The following is a 20,003-nucleotide window of genomic DNA, read 5'->3' as shown; positions in this document are numbered from 1 at the left end:
CAAATCACTGGCGCCTTGTCGCTGTCTCCTTTCACCTACATAAGACATATGACACTACTTGGTGCCACAAACTTTAGTTACCCTCCATGACTGGGCCCCCTTCTGATTTTAGTCCATGAGTTTTTATCCCACCGGCTCTTCCAGGTTCAAGTTGGCACTTCACTCAGCACTCCTCGGATCCAGGAGAACAGTACCCCACAGGGTCCTGTGCTAAGTGTCACACTCTTCCTTGTAGCCATCAGTGGGTTTGTAACCCCTGTTGAGCCTCTGGTTACCCTGGCGTTGTATGTCGACGATTTTTGCATCTGGTTTAGTTCCCACTTGATAGCATCTATTGAACACCAGCTCCAAGGCACCATCAAATGGGCCTCTGCGTGACCCCTCTCCTAAGGCTTCCAGTTATCTCCCTCAAAAATGTGGGTTATGCGTTTTTGCTGTTGACCCACAGTAAACGATGATCCAGAGCTTCATTTAGGTGACCACCATCTAGATGCTGTAGCACAGTCCCGTTTCTTGGACCCTGTTTTTGACAAAAACCTGATGTGGCTGCCCAATATTCACCACCTGAAGACTACCTGTATGTGGAAGCTTAATGCTTGGGGTGCAGACTGTGCTACTCTTTTCTGTCTTTACCATGCTCTAGTTTTGTCCAGACTAGATTATAATGGTTTCTCATGCAATCATCATTTGGCAATTCCCTGGCCATCCTGTATACCCCATCCTCTTTGCAAACAGGGACTGTCTCCCTCCTGATACCCAGCCTTGGGTGAGACTGCCAGTTGGAATGTGTCTCATTTCTTTCTGTTGGGATCTCCATCTCCACTCACTGGGAAGTGCCCTGTGTATTTCCTCCAACATCCTCCCGTGGCTGGTGCCTTGACCATGAATTAGGACCGACCTATTCTAGGGCTCTAAGGTCTCTGTTGCCCCTATGATATTCCAGTGTCTTGTATGCTCCAGTCTTGAAGAGAACCAGGGTGCTATCATCTTCTACACTGATCTTTCTAAAATAATGGATAAGGTGGAGTATGCTTTTGTCTCTTACTGGCATGGAACACCATTTACTGCTGTGATCATGTAGTATGCTCACAGCAGAGCCACTAGCAGTTAACAGGGCCCTCCATTTTGTTTCTCAGTCCTCCCTCCAAAGTGTTTTAATATGCACTAATTCAACGAGTAGGTTGCAGGCTATATGCCGATGCTACTCTTGTCACTCTTTGGTCTCTGCTATCCATGACCTTCTCTCTGCCCTTGGCTGTGGCACTTGTCCTGTTACCTTCCTCTGGGTCCCAAGTCACGTGGGCATCCCAGGGAATGAGGTGGCTGACTGTTTGGCTAGAGAGGGAGGTGAGGATATGCGGATACGCATCAATTCTCTCTTTTCCCAAAAGTGGAATTACATCTGGTGCACTAATGCTGTCAGTAATAAACTCAGCACAATCAAGGAGACTACTACAGTTTAGCACTCTTCCTTCTGCTCCTCTTGAAAGCAGTCCATTGTCTTATGCTGTCTATGCATCGGCCATACCAAGCTTACACATTGTTTTCTCTTGCGTAAAAAGCCACCCCTACCATGTGGCTGTGGAGCCAGACTGATGGTATCCCATATTTTGGTGGAAGTCCCCCACTTTTGGCCCTTCATACTAAGTGTAGCCTTCCAGATGCTTTGTCTTTAATATTAGTTGGCGATTCATGGATGGTTGACCTGGCCCTTCGTTTCTTCATGAAAGTGGTCTTGATTTTCAGTTATAAGGTTTTGCTTTACTCCTGGAGTAGGGGCAAGATGGTTATGGTTAGGAACTCTCTTTGTGTTTTCTGGTTCTGGAATCCATGACCACTCCCCTTGCAAAGACTGCCTTCCTCACTGTAGAGTTTGACCACTCTGACTGGATCTGCCCACTTTTAATGGACCCTCTATCTTACACAAGCAGCTTTTGAATCGCGGGACTCGTGACCTCACCATTTAGTCCCATAACTCCCCCCCCCCCCCCCCCCCCCGCAAAAAAAAAAAAAATCAATCAATGTTGTACAGTTTTTGCAGATAAGGTTGCTCCATTCTCTTGTGATGCTCATATAGTGGTATCTCTAACATTGTCCTTTTACTTATGACGAGTTAAAGAAACATGAAAATCTCTACAAATATACCGACCAGAAACTGACTCTATTTGCTCTGGCTTGTTTAGTTCTACAGTGATGACTACAAATTCATATTAGAGAATAGGTACTGTAAGATGCATATTCTACTGTCCCAGAATAGCACTGTCTGAAATTTAAACTTTTTGCATAAACATCAATTTATGCAGTAAGATTTATTGTCTTCTTCAAGGCTGTACATCATGACTCTGACATTTTACCTAAGTACTAGTATCACTGTCTCACCAGAACATGTTGGAGACCCTTCATTCAAATTGTGCGAACCTGGGTGATTGGGATTTCAGTCTGAAATACATATGTTGTTGTAGTCTTCAGTCCAGAGACTGGTTTGATGCAGATCTCCATCCTGCTCTACCCTGTCTCTCCATGCTGCTCTACCCTGTGCAAGTCTCTTCATCTCTGAGTAGTTACTGCAATCCACATCCTTCTGAATGTGCTTACTGTATTCATCTCTTGGTCTCCAGTACTAAACTGGTGATCCCTTGAGAGCTCAGAATGTATCCTACCAACTGATCACTTCTTCTAGCTGGTTGTGCCACAAAGTACTCTTCTTACCAGTTCTGTTCAGTACCTCCTCATTTGTTATGTGATCTACCCATCTAATTTTCAGTATTGTTCTGTAGCACTACATATCAAAAGCTTCTGTTCTGTTCTTGACTAAACTGTTTTCATCCATGTTTCACTTCCATACATGGCTACAGTGCATACAAATACTTTCACAAAGGACTTTGTGACACGTAAATCTATACACGATGGTAACAAATTTCTCTTCTTCAGAAATGCATTTTCTTGCCATTGCCAGTCTACATTTTATATCCTCCCTACATCAAGCATCATCAGCTATTTTGCTTCCAAAGTAGCAAAACTCATCTACTACTTTAAGTGTCTCATTTTGTAATCTAATTCCCTAAAAAGAAAAAAAAAATGGTTTAAATGGCTCTGAGCACTATGGGACTTAACATCTATGGTCATCAGTCCCCTAGAACTTAGAACTACTTAAACCTAACTAACCTAAGGACAACACACAACACCCAGCCATCACGAGGCAGAGAAAATCCCTGACCCCGCTGGGAATCGAACCCGGAAACCCGTCTAATTCCCTCAGCATCACCTGATTTAATTCAACAACATTCCATTATCCTCGTTTTGCTTTTGTTGATGTTCATCTTGTTTCCTCCTTTCAAGACACTGTCAATTCTGGCCAGCTGCTCTTACAAGTCCTTTGATGTCTCTGACAGAATTACAATGTCACTGGCAAACCTCATGTGTTTTGTTTCTTCTCTCTCGACTTTAATTCGTACTCCAAATTTTTCTGTTGTTTCCTTTACTGGTTGCTCAGTATAAAGATTGAATAAAATCAGGGATATGCTACAACCCTTTCTCATTACATTCTCACCCAGTGCTTCTCTTTCATGCCCCTTGACTCTTATAACTACCAACTGGTTTCTGTACATATTGTAAATAACCTCTCTCTCCCTGTATTTTACCACTGCCACCTTCACAATGTGAAAGAGAGTGTTCCAGTCAACATTGTCAAAAGATTTCTCAAAGTTTACAAATACTATAAACGTAGGTTTGCCTTTCCTTAACCTATCTTCTATGAGAAGTTGTAATGACAGTATTGCCTCACATGTGCCTACATTTCTCTGGAATCGAAACTGTTGTTTCACAGTGTCAGCTTCTACCTGTGTTTCCGTTCTTCTGTAAAGGATTCGTTTTAGTATTTTGCAACTGTGACTTCTTAAACTGATAGTTTGATAATTTTCACAGCATCAGAACCTGTTTTCTTTGGAACTGAAATTATTATATTCTTCTTCCTAAAATTTTTATACTGAAAACTGGCAGATTTTTTCCTAGTAAAACACACATCATCAGTTGGCTGTCTGTCGCACTTGCACACTAATGTATACCTGTCAAAGACAAAACAGCACATCGTCAGAGATGCCATTTTCCACAAATAAGAGAAAAGTGGCAAAACGTAAAGACGCTGAGGGAATGAGGATTAGTGTTTGATGTGTTGTTGGTGACTAGGTTGTGATAGACGGTAATCACTCCGAAAAACCGTCTGCAGCTGATAGACACGGCAATTTATCCATTATATTATGTGGAAATACAACATAATTCACTCTTATTGTCTGTAATATTTTTTATTGTAATTTCATGTTTACTATTATTTGCAGCCTTCGTAACTTAAGTTACGCAATTGCGATGGCGCACGATCCAATTGTAACTTTCGAATCCTCATGGTGGATCTCTATACATTGAAAAACTACTAAGGTTGAGATTTTCATATTGTATACTTCATATACTATACATTTCCTGCTGTCCTTGTATGGGGTAAGCGGACTGCGTACTATTTTCAGTTTGTACCGCGATTTTGAAATCAGTTATTGTCACCATAACGTTCGAAAGTGAATGAAAAATTATGTAAATAAAAGCCTGGTGTGTTCCTTTTCTTTCCGTAGTATTAACTCGCGGTAGCTACGAAGATCAACTTCAGAGTTGACACACCGTCAGCAAATCACTTTTAAGCTGCGCGCCCAAGAAGCAAACGTCGTGCCTCGTGTCGAAGATCGTGACGCTTCGTATTTGTTCGTGATCCCGCAACCAAAACAACTACATGCAACTGTTTTTAGTAGTAGAAATCTTGATGTTCTTTTGCTGCTGCAAAATATTGTCAGTAGCCGAGTTGAGTGAACTTGTAACTGTGGCGTAACTGCAACTGTTATAGTTCAGCTGTCAGAAGCCAATGCCCCAGGAAAATATAAAACTGGATAGAAAAAGCGGTCATGGTGGTCAGTCAAACAAGGTGAGTAGGAGCGTGAACAGCTTATACTACGGGGGTCGCAATGAAGGTGACATTAAAGCATTTGGAATATTCGAGAGTTCGTGTGAAAAAACCAGTGTATCGCGCAAACGATACCAGTAACATTTCATAAATCGTTATGGAAGCTGAGTTGCGTACAGTGACTGGCACATTTCAGCGATTAAGAAGTGCTGTGTTGTTGTTACTTTCGCCTTGTATTTATCAGTAGATTGCGTTAACAGATTCGTGCAATGACTGGCATATTACATTGAACTTACCTATCTTGTCCAAATTGCTGTGTTGTGCACACATTTTCGTAGTATTTGTCATCAAACGTGCACTTGGTACAATGTCGTCACCCAATGAAGAAGGCGTATTGAGATACGGAGGTTTTGTTAGTATATTTTATGTATTATATCTCATTTATGTACATATCTGTGTTTTCTCTCGTGATATTCCTGCATTTGCAATTAATTGTGTACAAGAAATTACTGCAAGCTAGTTGTTTGTTATCTTTTGTTACGGACACTATTTTCATGTAGTTACAGGCCTATAAACGTTTTGAATCTTCCAGTAGCACTTCGATGCAACCGAGTTGAATGTGTTTGTAAGTACTGATAGTTACTATGGGCTTTACCAGTAGATGTCGGAAAGCATAATACTATAAATTCCAAGACTTTCTTGTTGATCTGTAAGTCAATCCTAGAATTTTCTTCAATCACATAATGTGAAAATCCAGCGTGGTCAATACTTTGTGTCGTTAGAAACAGCTAAGATGCATCATAGTTCAGACTGTGTATTAAACTGGGGGTTGCCGTAATATCTTGCCAATTAATTGGAGAAAGGCAGTGTACACCTTCCAAAATCCCATGTATAGTGAAACACTGATTGTCTAATCTGCTTTCACATTCGTTGACTTGCTTACTCATAACCAAATTGTCACCTTCCAACTTAGCCCGGTCCTTGGACTGCACCACAGATCAGTCTGTCACAACACCAAGGCGGTTTTTTTTTGGGGTGGGGGGGAGGAGGAGGAGGAGGGTTCTGTTTCTTTGATTTTATTTGGGAGGGGTGGATTTTCAATCCCTGTCCAGGTGACGTAGTGTTCAGCTGATCTCAGTGAGACAGTATACTGTTGCCAACATTCCATTTTTTGAAATACAAAATTACTACTTAGTTTTAAAATTTATGTTGCATAACCTGTATATGCAGACCAACAGGAACCATAAATTTGTCTATAGATGCCAGGTTTGTTAACTTTATATTTGGGAGTGTTGTTGATCACATCGTTTCTGTAGTGTGGTGCTTGTGTATTATGTTTTGGAGTTCTTGTTGTTCCAAACCCTGTGTACATTTTTCTTTCTGTAGAGTGTTATGTACCATGTGTTGTGTCTCTTAGTCCTTTTTCTTTTTTGTTGTCAATGTTTCACACACAAATTTTCCTTGTTCATTGTTATGAGTGATATTTTTGTTCTTTCATTGCAAGCCTTTTTAATGTTTGTTTTTAGTTTGCTCCTTTGCATGTGTCGTACACATTTTCTTTGGCTATTTGGTGCCTTTAGTTCTGTAGTGCTGTTAAAATTTGGCTTGGATGATTCTGTTAAGCATAAAGCTTGACTGTCATTATGTGTTTCAGGTCAAGAGGAATATTCGACAAGTTGACATATTTTACTAGTAAAGTAATGTGAATGGTTCCTGTGACATCACATTTTGGTGCCTATATTCTGTTTTGGGGTTATTTGGTGAAGCCAACAGGTGTGAAAGCAAAAAAAACCGGTTGTGACGTCAGACTGATCTATACATTAGCCAGTCTGAAAAAATTGCTACTGATATCACGTTTTAGTCACCATGTGGTTTGCGCCATTTGTCGCATTCCCTGCTTCACTGGTGAAAGTAGACACCTCATATCAAATATTCCTCTTTATCCTGTTTTTCGACTGTTTGCGGATGAAAAACCTTGTAGTTGTGCACCAGTAGCTGATATTAAATAATGTTGTGTTACAACTGGTTTCAGTTCTCAAACTAGCATTAGGTATCATAAGACATTTGAAACAGCTTACGCGATGATATAAAAGCTGTGGTGTCAAAGAGCATAGAATCCATCATAAGTCTTTACTGTCACGTAATAAAATAGATTGTACTCTCAGTTATAAACTGTACCAAAAGTGAAGTCGTGCTATTTGTACAATATGATTCAATGTTTTATGTTGAGGCACTTTATATACTGGTCTCTGGTGACGGCCTCTTGTGGTATAGTGTACCTCTTGAGCCATGTACACAACATAATACTTAATTAAAACTGAAGCTGCTTGGAAAAGGAACAATTTGGTATTAATAAAGAAAGAATGGACATTTATTCAGTGTGATCAGTGCAGGGAGTAAAATAAGAATCCACTGCAAGAACCAGGTTATCTTTCTGGGTGGAGAGAGAGAGAATTGTGTGTGTGTGTGTGTGTGTGTGTGTGTGTGTGTGTGTGTGTGTGTCTCTAAGTTTGAACTGTACTATTTTTCTAGAATGAAGATGACCATGTTTGGTACATTTTATTGACGACGGTTCATCACTTGACAAAAGTGATTTCCATACTGTTTGATGCTGTAGGTTTTATTTTGCTATGTAAGCTGATTTAAATGTTAAGATACCTGATTATAATCTGAGGACTTGAACTGGTTATAATATAGAAGTATTTATTATCAACTCTTGGTGGTGGACTATGACGCTTTCTTATACTCTTACGACCTGTAGGGCACATTCGCAGAACGTATTGGTTATGAATAGTTGTACATATGTAAAAGTTAGGTTTGTGGTTCATTCTGAATGTGCTGCCAATTAGAAAAAAATGGTTTGGTTATGATGATATGTAGATTTTGAAACTTTTCTTGATAACAGAAGCAGTTAAAAACACTGGGTGTTTCGCCAAAGGTATTGTTATTCACAGCAACTTAACACAAGACACATTTTTTGCAGGTACTGATAGAGTAAGAGGATTCTGGTAGCTTACCCTGTGACTAGAGCCTTTTAAAATATATGTACATGATAAGAGTTGTAATTCTCTGTCAGAGATAGAGTATATTAGTTTTGTTAGTGTTTAGTGTTGTTAGCAGGCCTAGTACGGTATGTTAAGTGATCACTGTGAAGGATACTGAGCCGCCGTATACTCGTGTGAGACAGCATTATTGGCACTTGACAGAGTCTGAAATGGTCTCTTTGTTTGTCTCCATTTAATCGACTGGTCGGGTCGTGCAGCATCCATATTTATGGAGCATTCAGATGTGACAGTGGCCTGATGCTGGACTGCGCGGAATATGAGGCCAGGCATGCTTGTTGTCAAGGCTCCACTTGCCCACATCTGGCCACCACAAGGGAGGATTGTCATATTGTGCAACAAGAACATCATATCTCCTCTACATCTGAGAATAATCAATGGATTTCCTGTAACATCTTGTGCAGCCCACACTGTTGGTCCAAGATTAGTTGCAGCTGGACTTTGGAAGCACCATCCCGTGCCTAGGTTGCTGTTAACATCACAACACTAACAGCTGCATTTGGAGTGGTGCTGTGACTAGGACGCATGGACTGCTAATCTCAGCACTTGCAAACGCATTTGAATATATTTTAGTGAAGTATCTAAGAATATACAGATGGCTCTATTCTAATCCAGTTCTGATTGCAGTGCTGATATGTAATTCATATTTCATTTCACAGCAAAGAAAATCACGTAGCAGTACAAACATTGTTATTTGCAGTCAGCCATGCTGACCACACTCATTCACATCACATTATGTGTGTTTCCCACCATATTAGCATGTATTAGTATCCGTTAAGCATTAATTTGTTAAATTTTTCAGGCACCTTTATCACCAGGTCCAGTCCTGGATATAACTGACGATGAGCTTGTTAGTATATCAGTCCGTGATTTAAATCGTCAGTTGAAGTTGCGTGGTCTTTCAAGGGAAGAAATAGTGCGAATGAAACAGCGCCGAAGAACCCTAAAAAACAGAGGATATGCAGCCAGGTATTATATTTCAATATGTTTGATATTTCAATTTGCCTCCTGTTCAGTAAATTAAGCGACTGATAACCTTGCAGTTTAATCCCTTTAATCTACAAACCCACCCCAATCAGTAAATGAAGCTGCGGGGGTGGAGGTACCACATGTGTGTTTCTTGTGAAGTTTGTCTGCCATATCGATATTCAGTTTATTGAAGTATTAGTGTATTATTTAAAATAATGTTATAGAATTGTAATTAAACATTGCTTATAATATTTTTGGGCAAAGCTGGAGCAGCTGACCCTTGGTTTTTGACATTAAACACTTATAACATAAATTTGTGACGAATAATGTCACTGTATTGTACAAACTTGAAATATTGATTATGTTGATAATCATATTTCTTTCACCTCCATTGTTCTGTTGCTAATACAGAATGTAAATGGTATTGTTAATGCTTTTAGTTGACATATTTTCAGTCACCTGGAAGACAGAAAAGTTAATAGTAGACAATAAGGGAAAATAGGATCTTGTCACATACATGAATGAGGAAGTAGGTCACATGACTTCTTAAGTTTGGTAATTGTATATGTAACTTCAGATTTTGCATGGAGACCACCTAAATTCTTGGCAACTGTCACATTTTAGTACTGCTTCAGTGTGGGTCTCCAATTTTGATACAACTGTTAGCCCTTCTGCCATCATAACTCCTATTCATTCATGATGACCTTCACTGTAGGGACCTTCTATGTCTGTATTCATGTGTGGGATTGAGGAAAATAATAAAAACCAATTCTGAAGTAAAGTCTTAGGGGCAGTAATCCAGTTGGCTGTTTACAGATTTTGCAATAATATCCAGGAGTTGGCCAATCATGTTAGTAGTATGCTACACAGAGCTACTGATGTAGCCAGTTCCAGTTGTTAGGATCCCTTAGGAAACACTTTGTCTTATGGTGAAATGATCAGAATAAAAGTGACTCTACAGTGGATGGTACATGTGCCTACACACTCTGCAAGGCAGTATACACTGATCAGCCAGAACATTATAACCACTGACCTTCTATCGATATAAACCCATCAAGGCAATAGCAGTGTCACCTGTCAAGGAATGACACCTAGTCAGACACATGTATGGTGGAGGTAGTATCAGTGAGCTTGCTGTCCATGTGTAGAATGGGGAAGGTGCACAATCTGTCTGAATTTGACTGAGGGCAGATTGTGATTGCCTGGAGGCTGCTCACGAGCAGTTTCAGAAACTGCACAATTTGTCAGGTGTTAGGGGAGTGGTGTGGTGTCTTCAATACACGGTGAAACCATGTCCAGACATCATGGTGTTGGGCATCCACTCTTCATTACAGATGTCGGACGTCTTAGGCTGCACAGGCTGGTAAAACAGGACAGGTGGTGAACTGTGACAGAACTAACATCAGACTTAATGCTGGGCAGAGTGCAAGTGTGTCTGAACGCACAATGCACTGAATGCTTTTAACAATGGCCCTCTGCAGCTGACAACCCATTCATCTGCCAAGGTTAACACAACAACATTGGCAACTATGACTGAAATGAGCACTTGACTATTGGCACTAGATCTTAGCGCAGTGGCAGAGCATTTCATGGCCTGATGAATCCTGATACATTCTTCATCGTGCCGATGAAGGGGATGTGAATTAGTCATCTTCTAGGGTAACAGCTCTTTGACACCTGTACTATGGACTAGAGACAAGCTAGTGGCAGCTCTGGGGAATATTCACATGGGCTTCCATGGGCCCAGTGGAGTTTGTGCAAGGCACCATGACGTCCAAGGAGTATTGTACACTGTTTGCAAGCCATGTACACCCCTCCATGACGATCCCGACCTTTTTTTTTTCCCCTGCCTCAAATGCTAGGGGGAGTGGGTGGGCACCACTATCTAGTATTGTCTCGGTCCAGAAATATCAAAGATCCAGGGCTGATGCACAGAGCAGTCAGAGTTGTAGTGGGGAGCTGGGTAGTCTCTACGTGACCTGTGTCTATGCTTAGTGATTTTGCTGTTTCTTCTTCATTTATTGCTCTCATGTCATATGAAAACAATGCATTTCTGTGGCTGGGAGCTATCAAGTAAATTGAAGTACATTCACATAATTACGGAAGGCTAAAATATGTTATTAGTATCAGATTTTATTTTATTTCCCCCTTTCTGGCAGTTGAGCATTAATCACGTTGCAGAGCAATGAAACTATTTTTGTTGGTTGGCTAAAGAAATTTGGCTTTTATTAATCTTTTCCATTGAGGCAGTCAATTGTTCACTGCATTTCAATTACACATTTTCATCTTCTGGCACATGTGCATTATGCCATAATAAAGAAGCAAACATGATATAATACAGTACTGGTACTCCAAGAAAATTTACGTCCGAATCTGGACATACAAATGTGCACTTTAAGCCGAATTATGCATTTTAGTATAGTGGATGAAATGCTGATGCTCTTAGTGTATCCTCTAATATCTTTTTTCTTTTATGACTTTATGTGACACTGTAGTGCAAGCACGGTAATGCCTGTTACGTGGTGCTCTCTGGCAACTGCTGAAACGAACCTGTTTCTTACAAGTTGTGGGAAAATATTGCGGATGATTGTTTGAAAAGCATTACTTTCAAAGTAAATTTCCTTTTACGCTAGATGAACTGTGTGTGTGAGACTGTATGATTAATTTCTTAAATCACAGAGCGTTTGACTCTCATTTAAAAATCAACTCTTTGAGGACGACCATTTAGAAGAATCTAGAGCCCAGAAGATAGACATTTATGTCATTGTTAAAAATTTTACTGGCACATTTGTGTGGTTTATCTTAAAGTGTAATACACACGAAAAAGATCAACATTATATGTGAAAGCTTAGCTTCTTGTGCAGCTTATTAATCTTAGAGGGCAATATTATATGTGAAAGCTTTTTTTCTTGTAGCAACACTATGTATATTAATTTAAACCATTAATATTTACTATTTGTGTGTTAGCGCCACTTAACAGTGATGTTGATATTGGGTGACTACATCACATGTCCCCTGCTCTGAATATCCCCCCCGTCATCAGCTGGCGAGATCACTTGACATGAGCTGTGACTGGCTTACAAAAGTACATCGCAATCTCGATTTCAATGCTTCAGATAGTGCCATGCGGTGTTCGGTGGAATTCGAATTTATACTTCCATAATACATGCAGTAAACATATATGCAGTGTACATGTTGGTGCACATCAAAGATCTTTACAAAACGTGTCCCCCCCCCCCCCCCTTTCTTGAGTTTTGTTTTCTCAAGTGCTGGGAAGTTCTACACCGGTGTATAAATCCATAATCATTCAAAGGATTGATAAGTTTTACAGTTACTGTCACTTAACACAGAAAAGGTTTATTTTCACCTGGGAGAAAGTGTATTTTTAACCGGGAAATCTGGGAATATTTTTCCCTTGTCCATGTGTACGCCCTGTAATGACATCTTTATGCTCTTTAAGTCTAGTACAAAAGTTTCTTCCTGTTAAACCAATGGTTCTACTATTACACATGTGTTCTGCATTTCAGTCAATACAATACACATCAGTATTAACATGTTGTCTAAACTGTTCCATACAAATGTGCCTGAACCATATTATCTGTCAAGTTGTCATCTAGTCTTCTCCAGTTACACAACCATATTTTGAGATGCTAGAGCATGTAACATTGCTCTTTAGTTCTCTTGAGATGAAAGTAATTTCATCCTGTTTTTTAGCCACTTTAATTTTTTTCTCATATTCAGTTTATCAACCTTAATTGCAAAGTAACCATTCTGTGAGCCTAAAGACAGCTATTTTGCTCTTATGTGGGTGATTAGAAGCTACATACAGGACTTAGTCTGTTATTGTTGTGGTCTTCAACCCAGAGACTCTTTTGATCCAACTATCCATCCTACTCTTATCGTGTGCATGCTTCTTCCTATCTGAGTAACTACTGCAACCTACATCCTTCTGAATCTGGTTAGTGTATTCATCTTTTGGATCGCTCTACAATTTTTACCCTCCACACTTCCCTCCAGTACTAAATTGGTGATCCCTTGATGCTTCAAATTGTGTCCTACCAACCGATCTCTTCTTCTAGTAAAGTTGTGCCACAAATTCCTCTTATTCTCATTTGTATTCAGTACCTCCTCATTAGTTATGTGATCTACCCATTTAATCTTAAGCATTCTTGTGTAGCACCACATTTCAAAACTTCTATTCTCTTCTTGTGTAAACTGTTTATCATCCACGTTTGACTTCCATACGTGTCTACACTCCATACAAATACTTTCAGAAAAGACTTCCTTACACTTAAATCTATACTCGCTGTTAACACATTTCTCTCATTCAGAAATGCTTTCCCTGTCATTGCCAGTCAACATTTTATGTCTTCACTACTTCAACCATCATTAGTATTTTTGCTCCCCAAATATCAAAACTCATCTACTACTTTACATGTCTCATTTGCTCAGCATCACCTCATTTAATTCAGCTACATTCCATTATCCTCATTTTGATTTTGTTGTTGTTGTTGTCCATCTTATATCCTCCTTTCAAGGCACTATCAATTCTGTTCAATTGCTCTTCCAAATCCTTTGCTGTCTCTGACAGTATTACAGTGTCATCGGCAAACCTCACAGTTTTTATTTCTTCTCTAGGGATTTTAATTTCTTCTCCAAACTTTTCTTTTGTTTCCTTTATTGCTTGCTCAGTTTACAGATGGAATAACATTGGGGATAGGTTACAACCCTGTCTCACTCCCCTCTCACCCACTACTTCCCTTTCATGCCCCTCGACTCTTATAACTGCCATCTGGTTTCTGTACAAATTGTATATAGCCTTTCACTCCCTGTATTTTACCCCTGTCTCCTTCAGAATTTGAAAGAGAGTATTCCAGTCAACACTGTCAAAAGCCTTCTCAAAGTTTACAAGTGCTATAAACATAGGTTTGCCTTTCCTCAACCTATCTTTAATGAAAAGTCGTAGGATCAGTGTTGCCTCATGTATTCCATGTCTATGGAATCCAAACTGATCTTCTCTGAGGTCGACTTCTACCAGCTTTTCCACAGACTATATGTATGTATTTCATATTCTGACCTATTACAGCTGTAAATCTAAGGAGAGTGAAGTCTCATTAATCTGATGTTTAACTGAGAAGCTAATCTTCCCATAGAATGTGTTCAGTTTTTTGTGCATATTGTTACATTCTTGTTAACTCTTCTTTTAGAGTACAAAAACACCATTTACATGGTGTTTCCAGTGTGTTATCCTATTGGCCTCATCCATATGCTTCATAAAAATGCATTTTCCAAAATGCCTACTAACTGGGAACCCGTAGCCAAACCCTGTTGCTGTCTGTACATTTGATCACCACACTTAAAGTAATTAAAACCAGTGCTAAACTACTAACAACCTCCTTAATGCCATCAAGTTGTCTACTTCTGAATCTATTAAGATTTTCGAAAACACTGTTACATATTTCACCCATAGGTACAGTAGTTTGCATATTACAAATATGGAACTTTTCTACTCTCGATGACCTAAAATAATAATGTTATTTTAAGAAACCTGCAATTAATTTTTCAAGTTTGTATCCTGTGTGTCTCTGTACATTAACAATTGGTCTTGCTGAGTGATCAGGCTTATGGGGCTTAATCATCACTTGAAGTCTAGGTGCTTTTGGATTCATAATAAGAAGCTATTTCTTCCTCTTTTCATCCACAAACATCTTACTTTCTTTTGCACTTCCTGAATTTCATCAGAGTAAATTTTAACAAGGCCCATATACTTAACTAACTCATTACTTCTGATGAATTGTTCCACCTTGGCTGTCTGCAGCTGTAGAGAAAGTACAACCAAAGTTTCCCCTTTATGTGCCTGGTCAGTTATGGTGTTATAGTCTGTAAGTTTGTCATTAATAGATTTTAATTTAAGTCATTCTCTCCGTGAATACTCCTTACTCTCTCGTTTAATCTCTTCTCCCCCCCCCCCTCCCCCCTCTCCCTGTTATCTTTTGAAAAGCTGTTTGACTTCGAGGACACCTAATTTGTAAGAGGAACAGGGGCATTGGCACACTCGAAGGCCACTGTTGTGTGTATAGTTACCGTTGAGTCCTGTTTGTTTTACAGAGATGTTCTGTTTAAGGTTGTGACAGCCCCTTATTCAGTAATCTACTCTCATCATCACTGAAAATGCCTGTGTTGGTACAGATGCTGTAAAGTTTTGATTGATGTCTAGATCTTATAATGCATTTATGATAACAACCACCTTTAAGGTGTGACACTATATTTCATCAAACTGACTGGCATGTACAATCTTCGCTAACTTCACATGACAAGTACATACTCCTATAAAATCTTTCCTCATTATACAAGGCCCTGATGTCCCTATTGATACATTCAAACATAAGAATACATATGTTTTTTTAGCATGACAATTACTTTTAAAAAACATATTATGCCCATAACTTTGGATAATTTTTCCCAGAGATGTGTTTGTGAAGTCTTATGTGTGCAAATGTACTTGTTAGTTTAATGCTGCAGTTGTGTAGTCTGTAGTAGGCCACTTTTTCCTTACTTGGCCTAAATCCACCTAGACTTCTTATTGTAGAGAAACCACATGTGTACAGGTCCATTTTCACAAAATGAGGTAAACGTCAACAAATGGTGAACCAATATTATTTTATTGCTTACAATATATTTCAGAAAATACTGTTATCTTCTGGCATACAATGTAATGAGGGAATAAATATGTTACAATTGTGGAAAAGTAGTTATTCATAAATGAAAATATAATAGTAAATTGATGACCAGGCAATAATCACATAAAGTGTAAAAGTACATGACCAAAGAAATATTTTGGTTGATTATGGCATGCTTAAGGTTTCCCCTTAAGTTAGCTTTTTCAATGTTTTGTCCATTTGGAGCATTTACTCTCTGTGAACTAATTGTGTTAGCTGGTCTCATTTTTTAAATATAAGATTGGGCATAATGGTGATTGGTTACACACACTGTCTTACGTCCAGAGGTACAAGTTCTGTTCATAGTATTGAGAGTATCCATATGGCTTTATTTGGTTTTCCCACTCGCCAGTTTAAACCTTCCACTTTACTTGCATCACATGTGATGCGTGCTCTCACTGCCTCTCACCTTAGCTGTTTGTTTTTGATGTTACTGCAGCCAGACGTGGTTACTGTTGGGGTCCTATGTAAGTGTCTTCCATGTATTGTGTGGTCCTTTTCCTCTTCTTAATATTTGTTAAGTGTTTTGTGATTATGTGGATAGTTGTTTTCTAATGTGTTGGTTTTTTCCCTTCAGTAAATTCTTAGCTCCCCTATTTTATAAAGTGGGATAAGGAACTTTTGTCCCACAGATAACATAGGGTGGAAGACAATTGTAGTTTTTTTAGGTTTGCTGTGAAATTTTTATTTATGAATGAGAACTTATCCATAATTGTAACATATTATTTCCATCATTACAGTGTATGCCAGAAGATTGAATCACATTATTCCAAAACTGGTTGTAAACAATAAAATATGATTAGTTCAATAGCTGTTGCGGTTTTCTCCATTTAGTGAAAATTTAAAAGTACAGTTTCAGTTGCCCTGTGAAAAGAACTGTTTCTGTCTTTCATGATCACTTGCTATTAGAAAAGACAGACAGTATTGCACTTACACAATGAGAGGGCTGTGTATATCACACTTTCTTTATACAGATCAACTGTAAATTTTGTATTTTGGTAGGCTGCCATCCTTAGCTGGGTTTTCACTTGTGTGTGGTACAATACAATGTAAAGTGGAGGAAGGAGGTGTTGGGGCAGCAGGAATTTCTGGGAATAGATGCTGATGGCTAGAGACTCACCCCCCCCCCCCCCCCCCCAACCCCAGTGAAGCTGCAGTGCTGGGACAATGTAGTCATCTGGGGCAGTGTAGCTGTAGAGGGGTATGTACGTGTATTATACAGCTCCAAGAACGGTTTATCCGAAAGCGGTTATCATTACCAGTTTTCTTTAAATGTTTATCGACATTGAAGCACTTCATTTATTCTGTGAGTTGTTACCTTTAGTCCATTAATTATTTACGTTCTGCCATGAAATCGCCATAACCATACTTAACAGTGTATGTGAATAAATTATGTGCAACCTGGGATGTGCAATCATCATGGCTGCTAATCGTTGCACCTTTCGTGACCTTCAGAAAAAGATTGTATCTGTTCATAGCGAGAAGGGTTAAGAATTTTCCTCACATACTGGCTTTCAGGCTTGTTGTTAGAGACTGTTGTCTGACAATATCTTCAGAATTATTTAGTGTAACTATTAATCACTACCACTAGCAGAATATGTGTAGTTTTCCCAGTTAATATTAGGGAAATTAGTCATCCTCCTTCTAATAGGATACAATCAGGGTATTTCCATGCCATTGAATTTTAACTGTCTGGCAAACAAGAACAAAATTCTTCCGAAACAGTTATGAAAGGTTTCTCAGAAATTATTCAGCACTTTATCTGTGATAGAAATATTGTAAATTTGTTGGCAGTGCAGAGACCTGACCTGTTTGAGGATAATCAAATAGAGATTGAGATCAGGGATCATATTATAATTGTAGCAGCAATGGACACAAAAGATTCAAAGGGCTAGGAAAATAAAATAGAATGGCCAAAGAGGAAAGTTAGAATAATAATAAACACAAAATGTGTCTCAAGTTGAAACAGTTGACCAAACTGTTGGAAAATATGTTCCTAGCAGGATAGTTAAAGGTGTTGAGAGACACTGCATATTGCTCATACAATATAAGGCAGCTTCTTAAGAAACAGTGTCTACTACACAACAGGTACAAAACATTCCAAAAATCTGTGTACAGACATTAATTGAAATGTGTTTGGCTACCTGAAGGACAATGTGCAAAGCCTTCAGTAACTACTGTAACAAATACTATCGAGGACCTGTCTCAAAATGGAAAGACGTTTAGGTCATATGTTGTTGCTATCAGTGGCATGTAAGTAGCACCCAGACATTTGTAGAAGAAAGATGAACTGAAATGGAAAGTAGCAGAAAACAAAAGTTGCATTGTTGATTTGTACCTTCAAATGTTCTTTAATGAAGAAGTGTTGACAGTTATGTGAGGAATAATACCTTCCCTGGTGACATTGTTTTGTGTTACCTTATTTGACTGAATGTAGACCAGAGTTCCGTAATCCGTGAAATTCTTGTGAAATGTTAGTAAGCCTACTACATTGAGACTGTTGTCTTGTGATGGATGAGCGTCACATAAAACTGTTATACTTTACTCTGTAGTGACAACATACAGCCATTTGTTACTAGTTAAGTGTTTCCATAAGCTCTCTTCTAATTTTATTACTCTTTTGAGACTATCTTTTGGAATGATCTTACTTTGTAACAATTTTCTCACATATCTTTCCTGTTAATGCATTCATAACATTACAGATGTTCATTAACATTTGTTTTTCCTTCTGTCAGTCTCCTTGTCCTGCCAAGAGCTTTGCATATATAATTACTTATACCTTCTTGATAGTAGGTATTCCTTCTCTGTTGAATGTATACATAATGTCCTGGTACAGTGCTAATCTTTGTCAGTAAGTAGAGCATTTTGTACATATTAAATTCCTTACTCTCAGTCAATAGGATGCTAATTACATAACATAGTCCATTATTTGAAACGAACATATCTATAGGGGCTGGATGAAAAAATATGGAAATACCACAAGAAATGCAAGCTTGAACATTAATGCAGATGCTAGCAAACTTGCAGGTTGCGTTTTTGTATTTGACCATAAATAGCACCTTCGCAATGTCCTCAATATGTTAAAAGTGTCAATCGCGTGCAGAATAGGCCTAGTGTTCTGCGTAGTTGTGAGGCGAGGTGAGTGAATTTGAATGTGAGCAAATTGCTAGTGCTAGTATGGTGTGTACTTCCTTAACCAAGGGAACTGAAGTGTTTGGTGTTGTAAGAGGCACTGTGTCAAAGATGTATAGCAGACACAAGGAAAGGAAGAAAACAGCCATTTAGTCACATCACAGATGAAAGTATGTTTTGAGTGATTGACAGATGGTCATTGAAGAGGATTACAATGAAAAATAAGGAGAAGACAGCTGCAAAAATCAGTTTTAGAATTGAATGTCACACTTGCAAATGCTGGCAGCACCAAAACGACACGAAGATAGTACCAGAAGCTGGGAAATGCAGGGTGAGCTGGAATTCGAAAACCACTCATCAGTGGTGCAAATGCCCATAATGTGAAAACATGGTGCAGAATCCATAAAACCTGGGCTTAGGAGCAATTGAAGAAAGTTATTTGGTGGGATGGCTCTTGTTTCATACTGTTTCCACCTTCTGGCAGACTTTACATCTGGCAAACACCATCCAAAGCATATGATGCAAACTGCTTGCTGCTAAGAGTGAAACATGTTGGGGTTTGGTGGTGATTTGGGCAGACATATCTTGGTATTCCATGGGTCCCATGGGTACTCTACAAGGTTGTATTACTGCCAAGGATTATTTGACCACCCCTTGGTACAATGTTTGTTCCCCCATGATGATGCCGCGTCCAAGATGATGGGGTCCCTATTTATATATTGCCCATTGTCCAGGACTAGTTTTGTGAAAAAAAGGTATACCATTCCTATGGAAACCATATAGGACCTGCATTTGTCAATTCTGAGATGACTGGAAGCTTGCTATTTTCCTATGCTGTATTAGGTATGGTAATGTTTGAATTTTTGGTGTTTCCATATTTTTTTACACCTTCTGCAGATTCATATTGTTCCAAACTACATAGCTGTATGCTTCAGGTAAAGGTATGGAAAATCTGGTAGTCCTAAAGTCATCCTGTATTTATCTCAAGTATTTAATAATTTGCACTGGATTCACAGTGTGTGGTGCTAATATCCCTTTCTGAGTGGGCACTATGGCACTTAAGTTACTCATACTCTCTACATAATTCACCGGGAGGACGACGGTTCAATCTTGCGTCCGGCCATCCATTTAGGTTTTCCGTGATTTCCCTAAATCACTCCAGGCAAATGCTGGGATGGT

At 39.0% G+C, this 20,003-nt stretch overlaps 1 protein-coding gene across 2 annotated transcripts in view; it reads left to right on the top strand.

The window, feature by feature from the left end:
* Positions 1 to 4,619: 4,619 nt before the first annotated feature.
* LOC126298744 (transcription factor MafG) overlaps positions 4,620 to 20,003 on the top strand; it is a 37,729-nt gene continuing 22,345 nt past the window's right edge. The window contains exons 1-2 of one of the 2 annotated variants that reach the window (XM_049990188.1): positions 4,620 to 4,963; positions 8,807 to 8,973. In XM_049990188.1, coding sequence (XP_049846145.1) covers positions 4,904 to 4,963; positions 8,807 to 8,973 — 227 coding nt within the window. In that variant the 5' untranslated portion in view covers positions 4,620 to 4,903. Of the gene's footprint in view, positions 5,355 to 8,806; positions 8,974 to 20,003 lie in introns of both variants that reach the window. The other variant, XM_049990189.1, reaches the window with a different exon arrangement.

This window comes from Schistocerca gregaria, chromosome X, assembly GCF_023897955.1.
Source record: "Schistocerca gregaria isolate iqSchGreg1 chromosome X, iqSchGreg1.2, whole genome shotgun sequence".
Classification (NCBI taxonomy): Eukaryota; Metazoa; Arthropoda; class Insecta; order Orthoptera; family Acrididae; genus Schistocerca; species Schistocerca gregaria.
The sequence above is the reverse complement of the archived record's forward strand: the minus strand, read 5'-3'. Positions and strand labels throughout refer to the sequence as shown.